This window comes from Apteryx rowi, unplaced genomic scaffold (assembly GCF_003343035.1).
Source record: "Apteryx rowi isolate R43461 unplaced genomic scaffold, aptRow1 scaffold_65, whole genome shotgun sequence".
NCBI classification, from domain to species: Eukaryota; Metazoa; Chordata; class Aves; order Apterygiformes; family Apterygidae; genus Apteryx; species Apteryx rowi.
This window is the reverse complement of record NW_020450927.1, coordinates 1712022-1733121: the sequence shown is the minus strand read 5'-3', so window position 1 is coordinate 1733121 and position 21100 is coordinate 1712022. Positions and strand designations below refer to the sequence as shown.

General features: G+C 40.2%; 1 protein-coding gene across 7 annotated transcripts in view; it reads right to left on the bottom strand.

Annotated features, from left to right (window-relative positions):
- CEP350 (centrosomal protein 350) overlaps positions 1-21100 on the bottom strand; it is an 80603-nt gene that overhangs the window by 42896 nt on the left and 16607 nt on the right. For 5 of the 7 annotated variants that reach the window (XM_026084753.1, XM_026084751.1, XM_026084752.1 and 2 more), the window contains 9 exons: positions 19971-20599; positions 19336-19446; positions 15336-15449; positions 12039-12182; positions 10166-10821; positions 9415-9536; positions 6002-7065; positions 4122-4275; positions 2729-2892 (listed from right to left, as the gene is read on the bottom strand). In XM_026084753.1, coding sequence (XP_025940538.1) covers positions 2729-2892; positions 4122-4275; positions 6002-7065; positions 9415-9536; positions 10166-10821; positions 12039-12182; positions 15336-15449; positions 19336-19446; positions 19971-20599 — 3158 coding nt within the window. The remainder of the gene's footprint in view (positions 1-2728; positions 2893-4121; positions 4276-6001; positions 7066-9414; positions 9537-10165; positions 10822-12038; positions 12183-15335; positions 15450-19335; positions 19447-19970; positions 20600-21100) is intronic. The other 2 variants (XM_026084754.1, XM_026084757.1) reach the window with 1 other exon arrangement.

The following is a 21100-nucleotide window of genomic DNA, read 5'->3' as shown; positions in this document are numbered from 1 at the left end:
AAAACAAAGAATTGAGCACTTTTTTCCATTTAATAATGCCCCTGAGTTAAAAGTATGTACACCCAGTAAGAAAAAAATGTAAATCTGGCAACCTCCTACAGAGATTAACTCAATCGTATTCACTTGTGTAGATGTACTAGTACATGTTCTTGGTTATCAATGCAATCTACAGTCAATTCCCTTTTGCATATAGCATCCACTGTCAACAAAACTATCAAATTTTAACTTGAAAACACAGTCAGTTTAAAGAAAGAAAATATCAGTTTGATTTTTTTAAATACTGAAAATCAGAATAAAGCCTACCTTTATTTTAGTAAACTAGAGGATTTAAAAAAAATACTAACAAAGAATTTGTAATGCCTAATCTTATATTTCTCGGATCCTTTTATAAAGTTTAAAGCTAGCTTTTCCCTTATGTTATCCATTGCTTAACTAGTAAGTGTAGCAAATCCCAATTTTCTTCATGTTTTTGTAATGTACGAGCTACCGTAGGAGAAGTGTATTTATTAATTCATGCACTTAAATGAAAGCCGTCTGTGGTCCAAACATGGAGCATACAAGTAAACATGTACCCTTTGCAAATGCGGCTATACCTCTGACTGCTCAGAAGCCTACTGAATTTTCTCAGTATGGAATCTGAGGATAGTTCCCACATGATATAAAAGTATGAAGTTAACTAATTTGTTAGAAGGCTGGTTTAGGAATGGAACATTTTTCAATAGTGTTAATAACCTTTTGCCTATTGTTTTCAGATGACTCTCTTAAGATCAGAGACAAATCATGTGGTTAAAAAAAAAAAAAATAGGAAGGAACCATGGGAGGTCACCTGATTCACCCACTCAGCTCAAATAAGGGCTAATGCCAAAATAAGATCAGCTGGTCAGGGCTTTGTCCAGCTAAGTTTCAAGCATCTCTAAGGATGGAGATCTCAACCTTTCTGGGCCCCTGCCCAATGTCTGACCACCTTCATTGTGAAAACTTTTTTTCCTACCTTCTGACTAGAACCTCTCTTGTAACTTGTGTCCATTGCCTCTCATCCTATCCCTGCACATCTCCAAGAAGAGTCTGGCTTCGCCTCTGTATTCTCCTGTTAGGTAGCTGAAGATGCCAATAGGACATTCATCCACCTTAGCCTTTTCTTTAGGCTAAGCAAACCCACTCACTTCAGGCTTTACTCTTATGTCGTGTGCTGTACCACCCTAACCATCTGCATGGTTTCTGCCTCAGTTTGTCACAGAATCACAATGGCTGAGGTTGGAAGGGACCTCAGCAGATCATCTAGTCCAATCTCCCTGACCAAGCAGGGTCACCTAGAGCACGTTGCACAGGATCTCGTCCAGGCGGGTTTTGAATATCTCCAGAGAAGGAGACTCCACAACCTCTCTGGGCAACCTGTTCCAGTGCTCTATCACCCTCACAGTGAAGAAGTTTTTCCTCATGTTCAGATGGAACTGCCTGTGTTTCAGTTTGTGCCCGTTGCCTCGCGTCCTGTCACTGGGCACCACCGAAGAGAGTCTGGTCCCATCCTCTTGACACCCTCCCTTAAGATACTTGTACACGTTAATAAGATCCCCTCTCAGTCTTCTCTTCTCCAGACTGAACAGTCCCAGCTCTCTTACAGCCTTTCCTTATATGACAGATGCTCCAGTCCCTTCATCATCTTAGTAGCCCTCCACTAGATTCGCTCCAGTAGCTCCATGTCTCTCTTGTATTGGGGAGCCCAGCACTGGACACAGTACTCCAGATGTGGCCTCACCAGGACTGAGTTAGAGGGGGAGGATCGCCTCCCTCGACCTGCTGGCAATGTTCTTCCTAATGCACCCCAGGATACCATTGGCCTTCTTGGCCACAAGGGCACATTGCTGGTTCATGTCAACTTGTTGTCCACCAGGGCTCCCAGGTCCTTCTCTGCAGAGCTGCTTTCCAGCAGGTCAGCCCCCAACCTGTCCTGGTGCATGGGGTTATTCCTCCTTAGGTGCAGAACTCTGCACTTGCCTTTGTTGAACTTCATGAGGTTCCTCTCTGCCCACCTCTCCAGCCTCTTGAGGTCCCTCTGAATGGCAGCACAGCCCTCTCAAGTATCAGCCATTCTTCCCAGTTTTGTATCATCCACAAACTTGCCGAGTGTACACTCAGTCCCTTCATCTACGTAACCAATAAGTTGAACAAGACTGGACCCAGTATCGACCTCAGGGGTCAATCTCGCTTTCCTACTGGGGAGTCCAAAACCAGACACAGCTCTCAAGATGTGGCCTCATGAGTGCTGAGTAAAAAGGGAACAATCACTTCAAGTGGGCTGCTTCAAATGCAGCCCAACATAAAGTTAGTCATCATCGCTACAAGGGCATACTGCTGACTCACGTTCAATTTGATGTTCACCAGGACCCACACAACATCAACACAAGCTGATCACAACCCTATCAACACAAGTGCATTTTCATCACAAACTGCCCTGCCCTATAGCATTCACCAAACTTGGCTGCAACACTGACTGGGGAAACTAAACAGCTTGCACAATCAGAGCATAACTGCTGGAGATATATTTGCCACTTTCTTACAAATGTGATGTGACAGACATTTTTCAAAGAGGGTTAAGGAGCAAAAAAATCCTCCCATCAGTATTAGATTATGGTTTCTGGATAAGTAGAAAGACTGCAACTACCATCATAAAAAACCCTAAAACATTCTTCAAAAATGCAAATATCCTGCAGTCAAGTATTGCACTTACGTTCCTTTTTCCCTCTCTTTTTAGAGGAAGCAGATGAGCGAGAAGATGCTGCAGACCGGGGTCCGGATGAATGCTGGGATGCAAGCTCTACAGATCGAGGTTCATGGGGAGACTTCCTACTAGGAACTTCTTCCTGAATGCTTGAATTACTGCTGCCAGCAACACTAAAAAGGAACACACAAATAGCGATTACCTAAAGAGATCCAACTCCATTACGTTGCACACAAGAAATCCACCATGCCTTAGAGAGACAGATGACTAAAACTACACCAAATAACATAGCCTTATTATAAATCCACCATGAAAAGCATTGATTTTGAAATTAAAAACGATGACAAGAAAGACATTAAGAAGTTTTACAAAAAATTCAACATACTGAAATGTACTTCCTGTAATATGAAGTAATAGAAGATGGACAATGAACGTCCTTTCAGATGCAAACTCTAATGGTTATGTGACTACAGACTTGGACTACACAAGAATGACTCTGAAAATGATTGCCTTTTAGACAATCTATGGCCACCTGATAACATCAATAAATTGACAGAAGTATGAATGGTTTTCAATAAAGGATTATAAAAAAAATTGCAAAAAAAAGGGAGCAGGGGGTAATGCATTATATCTGGAATAATACCAGCAAAGACCAATAAAGAAGCTTAATGAGAAAGGAAGCATTTTTTGCAGCTGTTTTCAACATGCAAAACTGCTTTTTACCTTTTTTTCTTCCGAGGTAAAAAATACAAACTAAACTCAGTACCTGTGGCTATATTCCTTCCAAGACACACAAAACATGTAAATATATCTCATTCAAAAAAAGTGGTTTTAAGAAATTCAGGAAGCCACATAAATCTTTTAGGAAGCCACTAACAAAGTAGAAACTGTAGGATTTACAGTCATCTTAGTTTAGAGAAAGGTTTTTAAAAGTCCTTACAGAAACTTTACACGTTCATTACGAAGCATTACTGAAACCCTGATAACAATTCTAGACTTTTTACAAACTATCAAGTACTGAAGTTATTATTTTAACACTTCCAGATCTTCTTCCTTTCATGATTTTACAAAGACTAAGCAATTGAGAATTTTAACAGCTACTAAAGTTGGAGAACTGATTTTCACCCTATTACAAAGGGTAAGAACCCTTCAAGGTACCTGCCAGACTAATAAAGAGCCAAAATATATAGAGATCAAGAGTACTTGACTAACCTTTGTTTCAAAGCCATGCTGCTTAATACATTAACTGTAAGGGTCGTAAGGAAATACTTGATCATTTTCATCAGTATGATACAGCATAAGAGAAAAGATATCCAACACAAATGAAGCAAATTTTGCATTAATTATATTCTCTCAGAAATTCTGCACGCTGATTTTTATAACAAGTCTAACACACAGTTACCTGAGGTCATGTGCGATCTTTTTGTCTGTCAAAGTGCTACTTCCCTGTGATGAGGCAAAATCATCTTCATAAGAAACGATGCTYTCTGGAGGGCTGACGGCAGGGAGCAAAGGCCGCAGAAGGGCAGACCCTCCGCTTGACCTTTCATCAAACACTGCAGTGTGGACAAAGAGAGGGAAAAGACAAAAAACGATACCAAACGCAATTTGCACCAAACAGGTAACAAAGCTGTAGAAATTAAAATCTTTCCAACCACACACTGTTAAAAAGATTTATTTTCCAAAATGAGAACATCAGCAGAATAACAGTACAGACATCCCATGACAGTTTTAAACACAAAATAACAAGCACAGCCTTCCTTATTTGTAAACTAATAAAGGCTACTTCATTAACGCACTCAAGCTAACACATTTTTGAATAGCACAGCATTTGAGAGTACAGCCATCTGCAGAAAATGTAAATGCAATCATCTTTAGGGGACACAAAAAAGGAAAAAAAAAATCAACAGCAAACGATATAAATTAACTTCTTGGAAAACATTCCTCTTCAAAACAAGGAATTCAAGGCAAGAGAAACAGTACTCACAAAATGAAGAAATAATTTTGAACAAAAATGAAAATCAAATGAAGCATCCTGCATCAGACTTCTGTAAAACATGCCCTAAGGCATTAAAATGAGCGATTAATGCTTGAAACGTGCTCATTTAAGGAAGAGATATTTCCTATTGATATACCAAAACCTTATCTTCTCAAAATCAAATAGTTACAGAAGTTTTAATTCATTAGGAGTGAACATGTCACTCAGTTTTCAGAGACATTATTGAATAACTCATATAAGCAAAAACACGAAAGAAAAGCGCACAGCTTTTCCCCACAGCAAAAGTTACATGTTGCTAATAACACAGCACAAGCTGTGTGTAGAGAGACCCAGGATATACACACACTGAGGTTTGACATGAAATAAATGCTGCATAAAACATGCATTTCATCCTTCTGCCTTAAATGAAACAGAAAAGACAACAGGATGGTATGTTATTCCAGATGATTGGGAATACATATACAGTAGGAGAATGCACACTCCCAAACACAGGCTCTGCTCTCCTTGGTGGCTTCATTTGTTCCCACGAAAATAAAGAAAACAAAAACAGCAGGACTACCTCTTCTCACCAAAGGGGCCTTTCTACTTTTAGGTATTTATTTAAAAATTTGCAAGCCTAGAAACCGCAAAGATGGCCTGAAATGTGCTACAGTAAGAAAAATTTTAAAAGGATGATATTTGTACAGAGTTGAGGTAAACAGAATGGGGAGAGACACAGGTAAGTGACTTATGGCAAGGAAAGTTTTGGCAGATTTCTACAAGTGAACTCATATGGTGAAGCTAGGCATCATAAAAACACCAATTTTCAAACCCAGCCCAGGCAATTTAGTATACAGCTTTGGATAAGATAAATGTAAACTTTACATTCACATCTGTGTAACTGTAGGTGTCCTTAATATAATTAATACGCATTAAATGATTTTGCATGACTCTAGACATGTCTCAAATATGGAACTGGCCCAGGGCTACTGATTCGATTTAATCATTAATATTGTCCAAGGTATGGGTTAGCTACTGATCTGGAAATATATATAGCAATCTAATACAAAAATAATCTTCTTCCCCAAAAAAGAGGGAATTTTCTTCTTAGACAAAAAAGAAAAAAAAGATCAGGGAATCATTTATCATTCAAAAGCTACGTGAGGAAGCCTTACGCAGATTCATGTCCAAGACACCTGAAAGCACATTCCTCACCTGTGAATTATAAAGTATAAGGAGCAGCGAAACTGAAAATAGCGATTCAAGAAAGCTTTGAGCAATTTTTTTCCATTTCTTCTCCTTACCTTTTCCATGAAGCTGGTAACTTTTTGCAAAGATGTTGATGACACTGTGTGGACTTCCCTTTGCCAGTTCCTCCCATGACCCACTGCTGTGTGCGCCACTTGTCTGAGTGAAAAGTGGCAAATATTTTTCAGCTTCTTTCTGAAACTCTTTTATGGGCTCAAAAGCATTTCTCTCTCGAACACAGAAATCCTTCTCTTTTAATGCCTCCAGCATCTTCAGCGGTGATTGTTTGTGTTGGCCTCCTTCCTCCTCCGAGAGGCTCCCCTCACTCAGGAGAGGCCCTTCACTGATGGAGTCTATGCTGGACTCATGAGRAATTACTGCTTTGTTCTGGCCATAAGCCTGGCTTTCACGCCCTGGCGAGTCAGTTTGTCTCTTAGATAAATGTCCTAGTATCCCTTCATGTCTATTACCAGCAGGGGACCTCATCCCAAGGCTGACTGCAGCAGTATGAGGCCTGATCATCTCAGGGAGCTTTTTAAATTCACTAAGGTTGCCTACCCCAGGAAGGTTATCATCAAAGGCTGTATGAGACACACAGGTACCCAGCATTTTTTGAATTCTGGCTGAAAAAGCGTCTTCATTTTCCTCTCTCACAGGAGGACTCACGGCCTTTGCCCAACACCCGTCATCCTGGTTTTCTTGCAGGAATTCATGGTCTGAGTTCCACATGGTGCCATAATTGATGCCAGCCCCAGCTAACTTTTTGGCTTCACTTTCAATCCTGCTAGAAAGGGAAGCAGCTGTAGCTTTCAGAGCTTCAATGCGATCTAATTTGCTCTTATATTGGTTAGCAGTAGGTTTTACTATGAAATTTTGCTGAGCAGCAGATGAATTCAGGTATGGCTGCGATGTCAAAGTCAGCGATCCCACAGGCGCAGCATGGCTCCTCCTGCCTGCCAACACTGCGTCACACTCCTTTGACAAAAGGCCCATCTGCTCCAGACTCCAATGTTGGGAGCACGGGCCTCCATTTGAACCTACAAGAGCTTGCGAGTGAGAGCGCTGGACTCTTGGACTCAACCTGTCTGGCTGCACCCATGCAGGCTCCATCAAATCACTTCTGAAATGAAAAGTCAATGTTTAAGTTGGTGATTTACAAGTATTGTTATTTTAGGTGAACACCTCATTATCATAAGTTTATTTTCCAGAAAGAATTATTTGGGGGGGAGGAGGTGAGAGAGGCAGGAAATGAGAGAGGAAACAACTGCAGGATGTTAAAAAAAAGTATTATAAAAAACAGAGCACCTCCAAAGTTGAAATGCTGTTTACAATATATGGTATGATGTAGAATTGTAACAAGCTGAATACTTTTAATCATCAGCAGCAAGCTTTTTCCACAAGTTTCCTGACTTGAAAAGTGAGGAGACATCTCCTTTCTCCCCTTTACCCCATCACATGGGATTTCTTAGTCCCAGACTCACCCCTCTAGTTGTACTCAGCCCATGTTTCACTGCAGCTATTACTTAAGGTAGGCACTAAGCATAGGTAGAGGAAGGGAGAATTAGAAATACAAGCATGTTTAAAATGCTGTAAGACAATCTTTTTATTTACAGATAGCTCCAATTAGCATAAAAGGAGCTCTGCAAATGGATAGCTCTTCCAAAGATGCAGTCCTGGAGCTTCCTTTGCTAATATCACTTGCACAGTATCTGACTAATAACAAACCTGGAGAACCGGTACACCAGAGGGCTGCGCTGCCATTCAGAGGGACCTCAAGAGGCTGGAGAGGTGGGCAGAGAGGAACCTCATGAAGTTCAACAAAGGCAAGTGCAGGGTCCTGCACCTAAGGAGGAATAACCCCATGCACCAGGACAGGTTGGGGGCTGACCTGCTGGAAAGCAGCTCTGCAGAGAAGGACCTGGGAGCCCTGGTGGACAACAAGTTGACATGAACCAGCAATGTGCCCTTGTGGCCAAGAAGGCCAATGGTATCCTGGGGTGCATTAGGAAGAACATTGCCAGCAGGTCGAGGGAGGCGATCCTCCCCCTCTAACTCAGTCCTGGTGAGGCCACATCTGGAGTACTGTGTCCAGTGCTGGGCTCCCCAATACAAGAGAGACATGGAGCTACTGGAGCGAATCTAGTGGAGGGCTACTAAGATGATGAAGGGACTGGAGCATCTGTCATATAAGGAAAGGCTGTAAGAGAGCTGGGACTGTTCAGTCTGGAGAAGAGAAGACTGAGAGGGGATCTTATTAACGTGTACAAGTATCTTAAGGGAGGGTGTCAAGAGGATGGGACCAGACTCTCTTCGGTGGTGCCCAGTGACAGGACGCGAGGCAACGGGCACAAACTGAAACACAGGCAGTTCCATCTGAACATGAGGAAAAACTTCTTCACTGTGAGGGTGATAGAGCACTGGAACAGGTTGCCCAGAGAGGTTGTGGAGTCTCCTTCTCTGGAGATATTCAAAACCCGCCTGGACGAGATCCTGTGCAATGTGCTCTAGGTGACCCTGCTTGAGCAGGGGGGTTGGACTAGATGATCTCCAGAGGTCCCTTCCAACCTCAACCATTCTGTGATTCTGTGATTCCCCACAAAATCCTTCTTCTCTGTTTACTATGAGGCTCTCCAAATAATGTATGGAGCCCTGTAAATCTCAGCTCTCCCCTACTATTACTAGTTACACTTATTTTTACCTTACAATGTTAAAATAACAATACTTAGTACCATATGGTTTAGCAGCCTATTCTGTACATAATCCTAGATAACCTTCCTAGCTGAACTTTTCTACAATGAAAACAGGTCTTGTTGAATTTAGAAAGTCAGTTTTGATTTGACTAAGTAAGGACAATCGAAGCTGACACTGCTTATGTAATTAAAAATGAAGACACCTATGCACAACAGGACAATTAAGGATGTGCAAGAAACCTTATGATTATTATTTCCTTAAAATGTTTGGCTATGCACCTTAACTTACAGTAAGAGGAACTCTGATGGGACACTGAACAATTAAAAATAGGGAAAGCGGCAAGATGGGAAATAGGCAAACAGTAGTTTAAGCAAAAGCAGAGGTGTTTGGTACTTTAAGGATAGTAATTAGAGGCCTGAACCCAAGAGAATAGATGAGATGGAAACAATGAAGTAAATCAAGTAAGAAAAACTGACAGATATATTTACATGATCAGCTGTTATTGCTTGCTGGCAATGACAAAGGAAATATAGTCTCCCAGTATGAAATGCACATCTCTCCGACGTCAACAAAAGATTAACAGTAACAACCATTCACTTTATTTATAGACTCAATAAATACCAGTAACCAACGTTTTCATATACTTTCCTGCATCAGCTTCCTCCTTTTTGAGAAAAACATTATAATTGCCATAAAGACAATTATTCTCTATAGAACATGAACTTAAGAGACTAGTGGCCCTATTTTCACCTCTCTCAAAAGGCTCATGACTGCTCACCTTAGTAGCGGCTGTTGAGGCTCTGACAGCGACATGTCACTACTTGAAGATGCACTAGGAGGACGCTCTTGAGCCTTGTTTTCTTTGTCAGATTCCCCAGATGGTTGATAACCAGGTCTGGGCTAGAAATGAAGATAACCAGAAGAATACATTTTCAAAAGTCTGTAGGAGTTTTAGAAGCTCATGTGTCATTATAACTGAAAAGGCTTAAATTTCTCTACATATTATCACATCTTTCCTACCACGCAAAGACTTAAAAACACAAGACAGATGTTCAACATTGTTCATACACTGAGCTGGTTCAACTGAACACATCGAAATAATATTAATCTTCTTTCATACTCAGTTTCTGACTAGCAAACTTATTTAACTCACTGCTGATTCAGTGCGGCCACTGACAGTAACCTCTGTCAAAGCCCTTCAATTCATGGACTGACTTACGTTTACAATTTCTTAAGGACCAACCACTACAGCTGATTGTTATTCAATATTCTGAACTCTGCTTCTATTTATAACAACTCTGCTTCTATTTATAATAGAAAGATGATTTCCATTCACCTTTCTGGCAGGCATTGCTGTGCTGAGAAGCAGTCGCTAGCAGGAGGTCTGGATCAATGCCACTACATCTTGTAAGCAAAAGCTACTTTCACAGCTTGCTTTGTGCCCTTTCTCTTAACTGCATCAGGACAACTCATGACCTTCCTAAACATATGATCTATGCAAGCAACTGCAACACACGAATCAGCTATACCTGCGTTTCCTGCACCGTGGGCAGCTGAGCTGGCTCTTCTAAAAAAGTCCGTTCCAGCAGTAGTTTAGAATACGTTTCCTGTAACCGTTTAGCTGCAGAAGGTTCAGGAGGTGGCACGTTCTTTACTTTACTAAAAGCCTCCTTCTGCTTTCTGTAGAGCTCTTGGAGTCTTTTGTTTTTCTGTTCTGTTGCCTCCTTTTGTGCTTTCTTCTCTTCATTCTGCTTCTTCTTCCTCTCCTCTTGCTGCCTAATAATGTACTGACGAACCTCATCTGTATCATAGTGACGTTTCTTAGAGATCACCTGAGGCTCCTCACTGGCAGCTAGCTTGTCTGGTTTCCTTTTAGTTGGACTGTGGCTCCTGGTATTTTGTGTAGGCAAAACACATTTCTGATTCTGCTTTTCCACATCTTTTTCTTGCTTTGTACTCATGGAATCCAACTGCAAGTCATCAAGAATTCCACGTATCTCCACTGGCAGGAAGTCCTTATTTAAGGAGGTGTGATCTCCTTGGTTATCATCTGGACGAGTAGATCCCAGTTTCTTCAGATTAGTCTCAGACCGTACTTTACTTCTCGACCTTTCAGAGCTTCTTGAAGAGGTTTTATGGGTAACATCCAGCCTAGAATCTGAACCTGTCCTTCCAATACGGCCTGCTAAAAGAATAATACAGGTCAAATATTTCAGGTAAAAATCAGATTTGGAAACTACATGCCATCACTGAAACAGCTGCAAAAATGAGGATGGAAGAGGGGTGAGCTGTACAGTAGTGATGAGAAATTGTCTAAAAGATTGCAGTCATGATAGAGATAGCRATAAACACAGTCAAAAAAAAGCGCAACTATACGTTTGTTAAAACCTAGCTGCAAATTTACTGCACATGAAAACTTTACCAGATTTAACTCTGCATACAACTTTGCACATCTTTAGACAAGTAGCCTCAGACAGATACTTTCAGCTTTTTAACTCAATTGGCACAATATACCTCTCTTTTTCTAATGGCTCTGAAATACACACAACCAAACACAATTCCGTTCTTCAGTATTTCAGGAAACCTCTTTCTTTGGAGCAAAACCTGCCTAGTCACCTCAACTGAGGTTCTCCAAGATGACGTTACCTATGCAGATCTCACTGTAGGTGTGCTTCTGCTTCAAACATGCAGTATCATAATTTGGCTCAGCTCACAGTCTACTCGCTCTTGTACCAACCGCACCACCTCCTCAAGGTCATAAGAAGCACAGCTGCTACCACCACCCCTTACTTGGCCCACCTGAGATTCTGGGTATATTCTGAAAAGGGCTGGTGGAGGAATCATTAAAGACTTAGGGATGGACATGGATGACAGTATATAGTATCCGGAAGAGACACAGTWCCTGTAATACAGGGATGCCCAACCATAGCTTACATATTATATGCAGCCACCTGCAAAATTCATGTGGCCTGTAGACCATTTACAGCCATTCTTTCTTCCACTAGCCTCAAGAGGCAAAGTCAGAGTGCAAGTGATCCATTCTTCTGGTTGCAACCTGTTTCCAATTTTTCCAGAGCTTCTGAGCACCTGCATAGCACGTGCATGTACTGTGTGGCAAGTTGAGTGGGCAGGGCAGACTTCCCATGACACCAAAAAAAGCTTCATAATCCATCCAGGCAGAGAGGTTATGCATCACAACTATAAACCTAAGTAACACCCCTCTACCCCCTCCTTCCCCACTCCCTCCCACCCCACCAAAAAAAAAGTTAAAAATCAGAGTTATTTTAATAAGAAATGGATTACATTCTATCTCAGGAGTCTGCTTAATTTCACAGATATGCACAGTTAGATAATAAATTTAAAAAATAATAATAATAAGCACAGTGATAAAGTACAACTTACCAGACTTCGTAGCTCTCTCTCGTCCTGTTCTGTCGCTAGATATAGCTCTTCTGTCCTGTTCTATTCGGGGGGCCGGGCCCAGTATCTTTTTTACCAGCTTTTGTCCCTCCCTCCAGGAAGATGCACTTATTACATAGTTTCCACCTGCATAGTAAGTAATAAATAAAATTCAAGTGCTGGATGGATTTTCTGGTGCATCAGAAAGAAAGCTAAGTATGTATTGCAACTGTTAACCATTACTACACCAAAAGCCACCATTTAATTTTGCACAAGTGGTACAGCTGCAGTTACACAGTCACACAGCAGTGATGCACCATGAAGATCCTCCACAGCTGAATCATACAACCATCAGTGCTTTGTGCCCACACATAATACAATGTAAAAATTCAAAACATCTTATAGCCATTAAAGCCCTACAAAATTTGGAAAAAAAAAGAAAGGCTTATATAGGTCTAAAACTTATAGGCAAATGTTACTGGAGGGAGAGGGGAAATATTTATAGAATACTGAAAAAAAGCTGTTCATCTCCACTTAAAACAAGAAAATAAGAAAAAAAATAAAACAATCTAAAATGTCAAAATAGTAAGAACAAAAGCAAAGGTGGGGCATTAAAAAAAGATTCATCTTCGCATTAAGAGAATGCTAGCTGAGTTTCTAGGAAGAACTTTAAACAGACAATCTTAAAGATAGGTGTCTCAGGAGGAGGTAACAAATACGGAGCCGAAATTGTCCTAAGCAACACTACTTCACTGTCCTCTAGCTGGAATTTCTACACCATAACTGGAAAAAAAGCTGAGATATTACCCTACTAGCTGATACTTAAATGAAGTACAGACTGCTCTGCAGATGGCAGAAACCAAATTAAAAATGGAATTAATATCATTTTATCATCCTACATGTAATTAAATGATGAAAACTGGTACAGTGGCACCTTTACCAAACATTGATTAGATTAAATACTTAATTCAACTCATTCACTTTTCTTCCCATTACCTTCCAATACTATTAATCATTTTTTGAAACAATCATCTTGAAGTGCTTTGGAGAAAAAATATCATAAAAAAGTAAAGTATGAATTACCTAGTTTAGATCATTTAGGAGGTTTTTTTTGCTGCAAAAATACCTAACTCGAATACATAAATTTCAGTTGATTTCAAACCACCCAATTTCAGTTTCTATTTTTGACAGCACATCTTTAACAAACCAACCCATACACTATGGCATGAACACAACACAGAGGCTAGGAAAACAAAACGGGATTGTAGTCCGGGGCCCTACAGGACTTTGAAAACATGGCATCAAAGCAACTTAAAGCGAAATCCAGCACAGCAGCCCAAGAGTGCTTTGACACTCCAGGTCCTCAGGCTTCTCCCCCTCCCCTTTTTCTTAACCAGAGGCAGGGAACACATTCAGTAAGAAATCTGTAACCCACTATTTCATCCATTTACTGACAGTACTTTCTGCTTGCACTGCAAACTATCCAAACATTTTACAAACTTCTCACTTGAAACATGTTTACTACAAGCCTCTTTTTTAGAGAGAGACATCAGCCAAAGGGGTTCTCTTGCCTAGCTCACTGTTCTCAGTTACTTCTGTGCTCCTTCAAAAAGGCAGTGGAAAGACTCATCTTCCATTTCAAGTCAGCTGTTTGAACTAAAACGAGCTAAGGGAGCAGAACATGAGCTGTGGCTATTTATAGCCTTGGCTATGTTGAACAGCTTCTTACTGCTGTGTGACTGGAGGAGAATGGACCATCACTGACACGTCACTGAGTCAGATCTGGTTCTTCTTTCTCTTCTAGGGATTTCAGGACATCATTCTCCTCACATTTAGACCCCTACAGAGACAGCCAGTGCCATTAAAACGCGAAACAGTCTCCGTGCTCCTCCCTCATTAGCGATTGTCACAGATAGTTTAGTACAGTTCCTTAAACATTATTAATTGATCAGCACAGGTAGAAGCAAACCCATATTTAACACTTACTTTCAGTACCAGTTTCAAGTATTAGCAATCATTATCACAATCTAATATTTACACGCAGCTTCATTACTTACAGCATGCACAAGTGCATTTTCACTTTACTCTCAAAAACTCTTTGTAATAATTTATTTTTAAAAATCACCTTTTTTGTTTATAGGCTTTCTTCAACAAAACAAAATGTTTACTGGTTATGTGTCACTGTACACAAGGAGAAATATACAGCCTTTAAAGGTGCAAGAGATGACTACCTCAACATACCTTGCACATACTTAAAGGAAAAAAATACTCCCTAGTGTGACTGCACTCTTAACTGCTTACTGCATTTGAAAATTAAAAACAAATACGAAACAGATGTGGAAGTCCTCCCATTTCTTTTGTTACTCACAATACAAAAGATTAACACAACTGGACAACTAAGAAGCAGTGAGAGAATCCCACGGTGCAGTTAATTTCACTTCCTACTATATGCCATTACTCTACAGTAACCTACCCACATGATCTTTTCTAAATACTGTAATATTATTTAATATACAGTAGAGGTTTAAGACAACAGTGAAAATTTAAAAAAGAAATCTTCATTAGTAAGTGAGATGAGGACTGTAGGAAGTGCCAGGCAACATGCTTTTACATCTTTCACTAACTGGAAAAGTCAGTCAAGAATTGGCCAAGCCAGAACCAAGGGTGCAGGACGGCAACAACTTGGACACAGCACGCGGAAGAGCACCAGAGCCCCTAGCCAGCGAAGAAACAGAAGGAAATTCTGTTCTCTGCTTCCCGACTGAGACATCATGATAACTCACACAAGAGCACAGCCTTCACCACAGCCCCTCTGGCAACTCAACAAGACCCACTGGCTCCATCCCCACTCCTTGCTCAGCAGTTAGCATTTTAATCCATTCCTCCTCTCATCATTATGCACTGAGCTACGGGTCAGGCACCAAACAGCTTCCACAGAAGCAAACAGAAGCAGGATCCAGGATGAAGCTGCTGTTACTTTTTGTCTCCACTAACCTGACAGGTACCTACGCATATCCCACAAGAAACATGCATTCTTCAGCAGTTTCCATAAACTGCACACAGCAAGCAGGAAAATGGAAAATTTAAAAAATTTTTAAAAAGAAAATACAACCCCACACACAGCACAGCACACAATGCACAAAGATACTATAAGATGCATTTTTGCACATCTGAGAAGAATTCAAAAGCATTATTATTTTCATTTAACCCCCATCCCCCAGCTCCCCCCATTTCTTCAGACCAAATTCATCTCTGAAGCACACCAAACAGCCTTCCCCCTACAGGAGCAGCGCTCGTCACCTTGTCTGGAATCCGGACTTGACAATCGTGTCAGTTTTTGAACTTTCCGCACTGGTCTGGTTGCTTTTTTCTCATTGTTTCTCTCACTAGGTTTTTCTTTCACTGTTGAATCCTCTAAAAACAAATGAGAGCTGTTAAGTGATATCCCATGGGAAAGAACAAACATATAAAGGCAAGCTTGCTTCAACATTTACCTTGAAAAAGTGGAGCTCAGAAACACAACAAAAATCACTCACCATCCCAGACTGAGACTGAGATCCATTACCTTCGAGCTGAGCATTTTAAAACCCYCTCTGGAGCTTCAAAGCTTACAAATGCACCCCATAATAATTTGGGGTGGTATACCTTATTTTCTTCCTAAGACATTATAGCATGAACATTTTGAACCAAGYACTGTTTACCTGTGCACCAGAACATAGCAAAGCCACAGACAACAGCCATAATGGAGCTTCACAAAGTTCCTTTTCAATCTGAAGAGCAATTTTTACAGTTTGACAGGAACAATTGCTGGTTCTCTTCTACTAAAGACATTACAATTTCCAGTATTAATGTTCCCCAAGAACACACAGTTCCTTCACTGCTCAGATACATGGGCTGCTGCCTCCACRTTAACGCATGACAGCACATTCATTCGTTCCTCCACGCCGAAGTGCGAAAGCGAGAATACCCACGTGCTCCACTTTCTGCAAAATTTGTCACAGAACGCGCCCAGTGAAGCAGAACTATTCTGTGTCACTTAAGCCCTCACTTACAACACAGTTAGGCTTTAGAGATGCCAGAAACATTTACTAAAGGTGAACCAAAAATCATATTTTACCAAATTGCCTGCACATTAGGGCAAACGGAAGAGAAAAGGGAGCACGGGATGAGATCTGCAATCACCACCCCGCTGAGCGGGCCTCCCGCTGTCTCAGGGCCAGCACAAGCAGAGGCAAACGCTGCTCAGGAAGGACAGGCAGGCTCTACGCTCCGAGGCAGCAGTCCGCACCGCGCATTTCTAAGGACTTGTTAAAACACTTCAGTTTACATGCTTTGAAGATGCTCTTTTCTTAATTCCAGTATAAACAAGCTGAAGCTAAGTAACCACATGGCCACTATTACCATGGTTTGTTTACTCCTCTTCTACAAAGAAGATGATCAGACAACCTAAAACAACCTCAGGAAGCAACGCCCAGTGTTAACAGATTTGAAGCCTTACTACTTAGATGCCAATACTAACTTTTACAATCCATAATTTCAGCTGAATCCGTCTGATGGATGCCCATATAGGAAGTATTAGAGAGAGAACATTAAAGGATTTGGGAACAGGATTTTAAGGAGTTCATTATATTCTTTGTATTCTTTCCTCACAATTTTTCCAGTCATCTTTCACCTGCCAACAAGTGCAAGGAAGACAGACTCGATGCATCAAATCTAAGGACCAGAGGCCTCAGTGACTCCATTTGCAGAAATCTAAATTGTCTCTTTCCCTCTTTCAGTGGTGACAGTCCCTACAGCCGTTGGGAACCCACACACTGCTTCCCACCCACTCTACTCATACTATAGCAATTTTGTTCTAGCAAGGCCAATTCTGAGTATCTTTAAAACACAGTTACTGAACGTTTGGGGGATAAATAACATCCTCCAAACTAACTGCTAAACAAGGTAAGATATTCTGCATGGTCTATGCTTACATATAAAAGCCTCAATTTAGAGGAAAACAAATGCTTCTGAAGATATCAGAGATCTTCTAGCTTATTTTAGCACTGGAGAGCATGGAACAGTTTTGATGCAACTGACTACCTRCACCCAAAGCTCCACAGGCTGTAACTTTAGTTAAAACGGGCATCGGGACAGGCACATAGCTGAACACACACACAGCTCATTGCTTTTGTTGACAGAAGTCCTCTGAAAGTAAGATCTAAATGCCTTTTTAATAGGACAATTGAATTGGACATATGAAACTTAAAAAATTCGGATTTTTATACAGAACTTAAGAATAATTCATATTAAGTTTGTTAAAACTAAAAAAAAAAAAGYTAATGTAAATTAGAAGTCTTGAGAAATGTGGCATTAAATGCATGGACTGATATTGAATAGAGTATCTGCACAACAATTCCATTGAAAGGAAGCAGCTGCCCTTTCTGAACTTTTCTCTGAGTGGTTCCTGAAAAACTCCTCAGTACCTTGACAAGTTGTCCAAGCAAAAGAAAACTGAAGTMTCATCATTTCCACACCAGTCACTAGCAACATACAAAGAAACCTGCAGATATACCATCACATCACATTTTCCTCTGGTCTGAAATATGTTTTGACCATACGAGAAAAATTATTTCTGCTACATAATAAGCAACCTCTTAAGCTGCAAAGCTGGAGCTCCTCAGTGGATTTTATTTTCTATTCCCTTCCTTTTTATTCCTCTGATCTCTCCCCCCTCCCCCCAACTTGGTCAGTCAAAAGCAATTCAACCTTACAGTACTTCACTGTAACCAGTCTAGCAAATTAAATAGCACACTTGGGTATCTAACCCTAGATTAGCTAGAGAAAAGAGCTGTCAATGATAATACAGTTTTCCAGAGGGAAAAATGAATAAAGATGGGTCTTGGAGCAGTAAATCTAAAAACCTAAAGCATGTGTTATACTTCTGGTCTTCTAGCAGGTTAACTGTAAAACAACAATAAAGCAAATTTTATCATCTTTGCTTACAGTTTTAAGCATCAAAATACTGTGTCATTAAATGAGCTCATCACCTAAAAAAATCTTTTGTCTTGTGTTCCTGTTTTGCAACAACAATATTTAATGTATTTTAAAAGGCCATCAAGGAAAGAGGAAGAATAAGGTATTAAAATAACAAATTATCTGATAACAGTTTTCTAGCTTTTAGCATTCAACATTTCTGCCTACACCTTTATGTAGAATAAACCTGAGAGGTAATGTTCTGCTCTACTATACCACTGCAAAGTTACGCAGTCCCATCCCCCCTCCAAGTGTGACAATACTGAAGGCAAAAGAATTATAGAGAAAATAAAATTCAACTTTTTTAATAGGTTTCATACATCTCTTTCTGGTCTACCTGTTCTTCCCCTCCCCAGTAAAAGTCACACAATAATAGCACCACAGCAGTTATCCTAATTACCCCTGTAAAACAGAAACCTCACTTTCTTGGAGGACACCAACCCCTCTGAAGGGCAGCTTGAAACAGCTGAACTGTGTCTTCTGGAATGCAGGGAAGACCTCTGACCAAGTCCTTGTGTGCAAGCCTTTGGGACAGCAAGAATTCCTCCAAGAACCTCAAGGATTTGGATTATTCTGATATAATACATGACAGTTCTACAAGTTGGGAGACATTAAGTCAACTCGATGGCATATACCATCTCCTGCACCATAGCTGAAGGCATGTCCCAATAAGCAATTGCCAGAGACGTTCCACAGCTCCCCTTTAGCTACCTATGCGTTCCCAACTAAAGCACTGCTATACTAACAATTCCTATGCTAGTTTCAGGACTGACAGTTTGTTAACACCACTCTGAAGAAAGTAGAATTCAGGCTTCAACATCCAGTATGTGGTGCGCTTATCACTTTAATGGTGTTAAAGATGGCAAAAAAGAATATCAAAATTGTTTCCATGAGGAATATGGGGTCATCAAAATCAAAAGTGGTTTTGTCTCATTCTTTTAAACAGGAAATAGTTTTCAAGTAAATATGTATAAAGAAATCACAACATCGAACAAAAAAACCTGTTTTACTGCAAACTTTTTTAATTCGTTTCAAAGAAAAGCCATCATTTGATTCTTTTCAGTATTTCTTTTCTGTTAAAAATATTTTATGAGAGAATGGGGGAGAAAAAAAAAAAAGTCTAAGTGTTCAGCCAGTCACTTCTCCTGTAGACAGGGGTACAACATATTCAACACTCATTTCTTCAATTTTTTATTTCCATGACTTTGTGGATTTGTACCAAGTAAATTTATCTGCCTCTTAGAGAAAAGTCTGCATGGCTTAATAAATTCAGCTTGTATCTCACCTGTTAACTGGAGTGCTATACCTCTATACAGCTCCTGGCTAATGTGAAATTCTTCTTCATGCCAGACCTTTCCATCTGGAGTGCGAATCTTTGTTTCAGCAGGATTGAAACCTGAAAGTAAACAACTTAAGAGTTTAAAATAACTCTGCAAAACGTAAATAAAGCCTTTGGGGGTGGAAGGGAATTGTCAAGCAAAAAAAGGAACTACTTTAATTTGTAAGAATAAAACAGAAGAAAGCAATATACCAGCCTACCAATAGTTGAAAAACAACAGACTGGATGAAGGAAAGAACTACTAAAAATGCAAAAGGCTTTTCCAATACACACAATGTTACTAACCTCTAGGACCACAAAAAAAACATATCCAAGTAAACACAAATAGTAAGATAGTGAGATTCCTTTTTATAGCAATTTGTGAGAAAAGAAATTAAGAATTTCAAAAGAATCGATACTTTTGAAAATTGGCAAGAATTTCTTTTCTTTCTTGCTCATTTCTGTGAGCAAATGATCCTATCCACTCCTGTATTGCACAAACTCCGCTATGAGTCACTTCCATGTTTTGACATATTGCTCAACAAATTGAACTCTGCTCCTTCTCCACGTGTAACTAACAGTCAAATTCTGCACCTTCATACCTTTGTATGCTGGAGCAGCAGGTGCAGCCGCCACTTTTCTGACCTTGGGAGTCACTGCATTCTCTGTATTTGTGATGACTACAGGTTTCTCAGCATATCCCAGATGCTGCCCTCTGCCACCTAGCTCTTCAGAATGCTCCCACTGCTTTCGAATCCGCTCCTTCAGCTTCTCTAATTTCACATCATGCTGCCGCCGTTTCAAAATTTCCAGCCTATGAGCACTAGAAGTACTGGTGGAAGAAGGGGAAGACTCTGCCAGCTGGAATCCTTTTGGTTCAGTGTCCTGAGATGCGCTATTCACAGAAGTTTTAGTGCTACTCTCATCTCTGGAACCACTATTTTTTTCTTCTTCCAATCTTGGAGGTGTTGCAACTTTAAGAAATACCTCATTATTCTGCAAGGCATCAATTGCCGGTCGGTCATTCAAATACCTAACAACAGTCTCATCTGCAGCAGAAGAACCTGGGCTTTCAAAATCTCTGCTGTGTAGATCAYGTTCATCTCTGTCATATATCATACGGCTTGCTACTTCAGTCTTCCCTTCTGCTTCACTGAAGTCCAAACCAGACAAAAGTCGCTTGGCCTCTAGCTGGCTAGAACTCTGATAAGATGGAGAACCATATGTATCCCTGATGTAAATAAAGAGGGAAGAAAAAAAGTCAACATCAGAAACAAAACTGTAGGACCTTCCAACCCAGCAATTATTACCACCCATGAATTAAAAGAACACCTTCCTATGCTCACTCTCCACTGTAAAGTTAAATTCTTTTACAGTTTGAATGCAATCCCTTTAACAGTGCAAATCTGACAAAACTGAAAAAGCTTTCTATTAAAAATTTCAAAGTATTTTCTGCACTCTCTATCTAAACAGGATTACATATAAAGTCGAATAGCTGAAATTACAGCATGAAATAAAAYCAGCAAGCAGTAATGTCATCCTTCAATTTAAAAAAAGCTTTAAATAAAAACAAGTGTATAAACTTAAATGAGAAGCATCACAAATATATATTCTCTAAAACAAAGCAATTCACACATGCAACTCAAGACCATACTCATTAGCAGACAGAAAGAAAAATTGCACCAAAACACCCTGCCTTATATCTGAGCACTACAGCCACTGACAAGTGTCG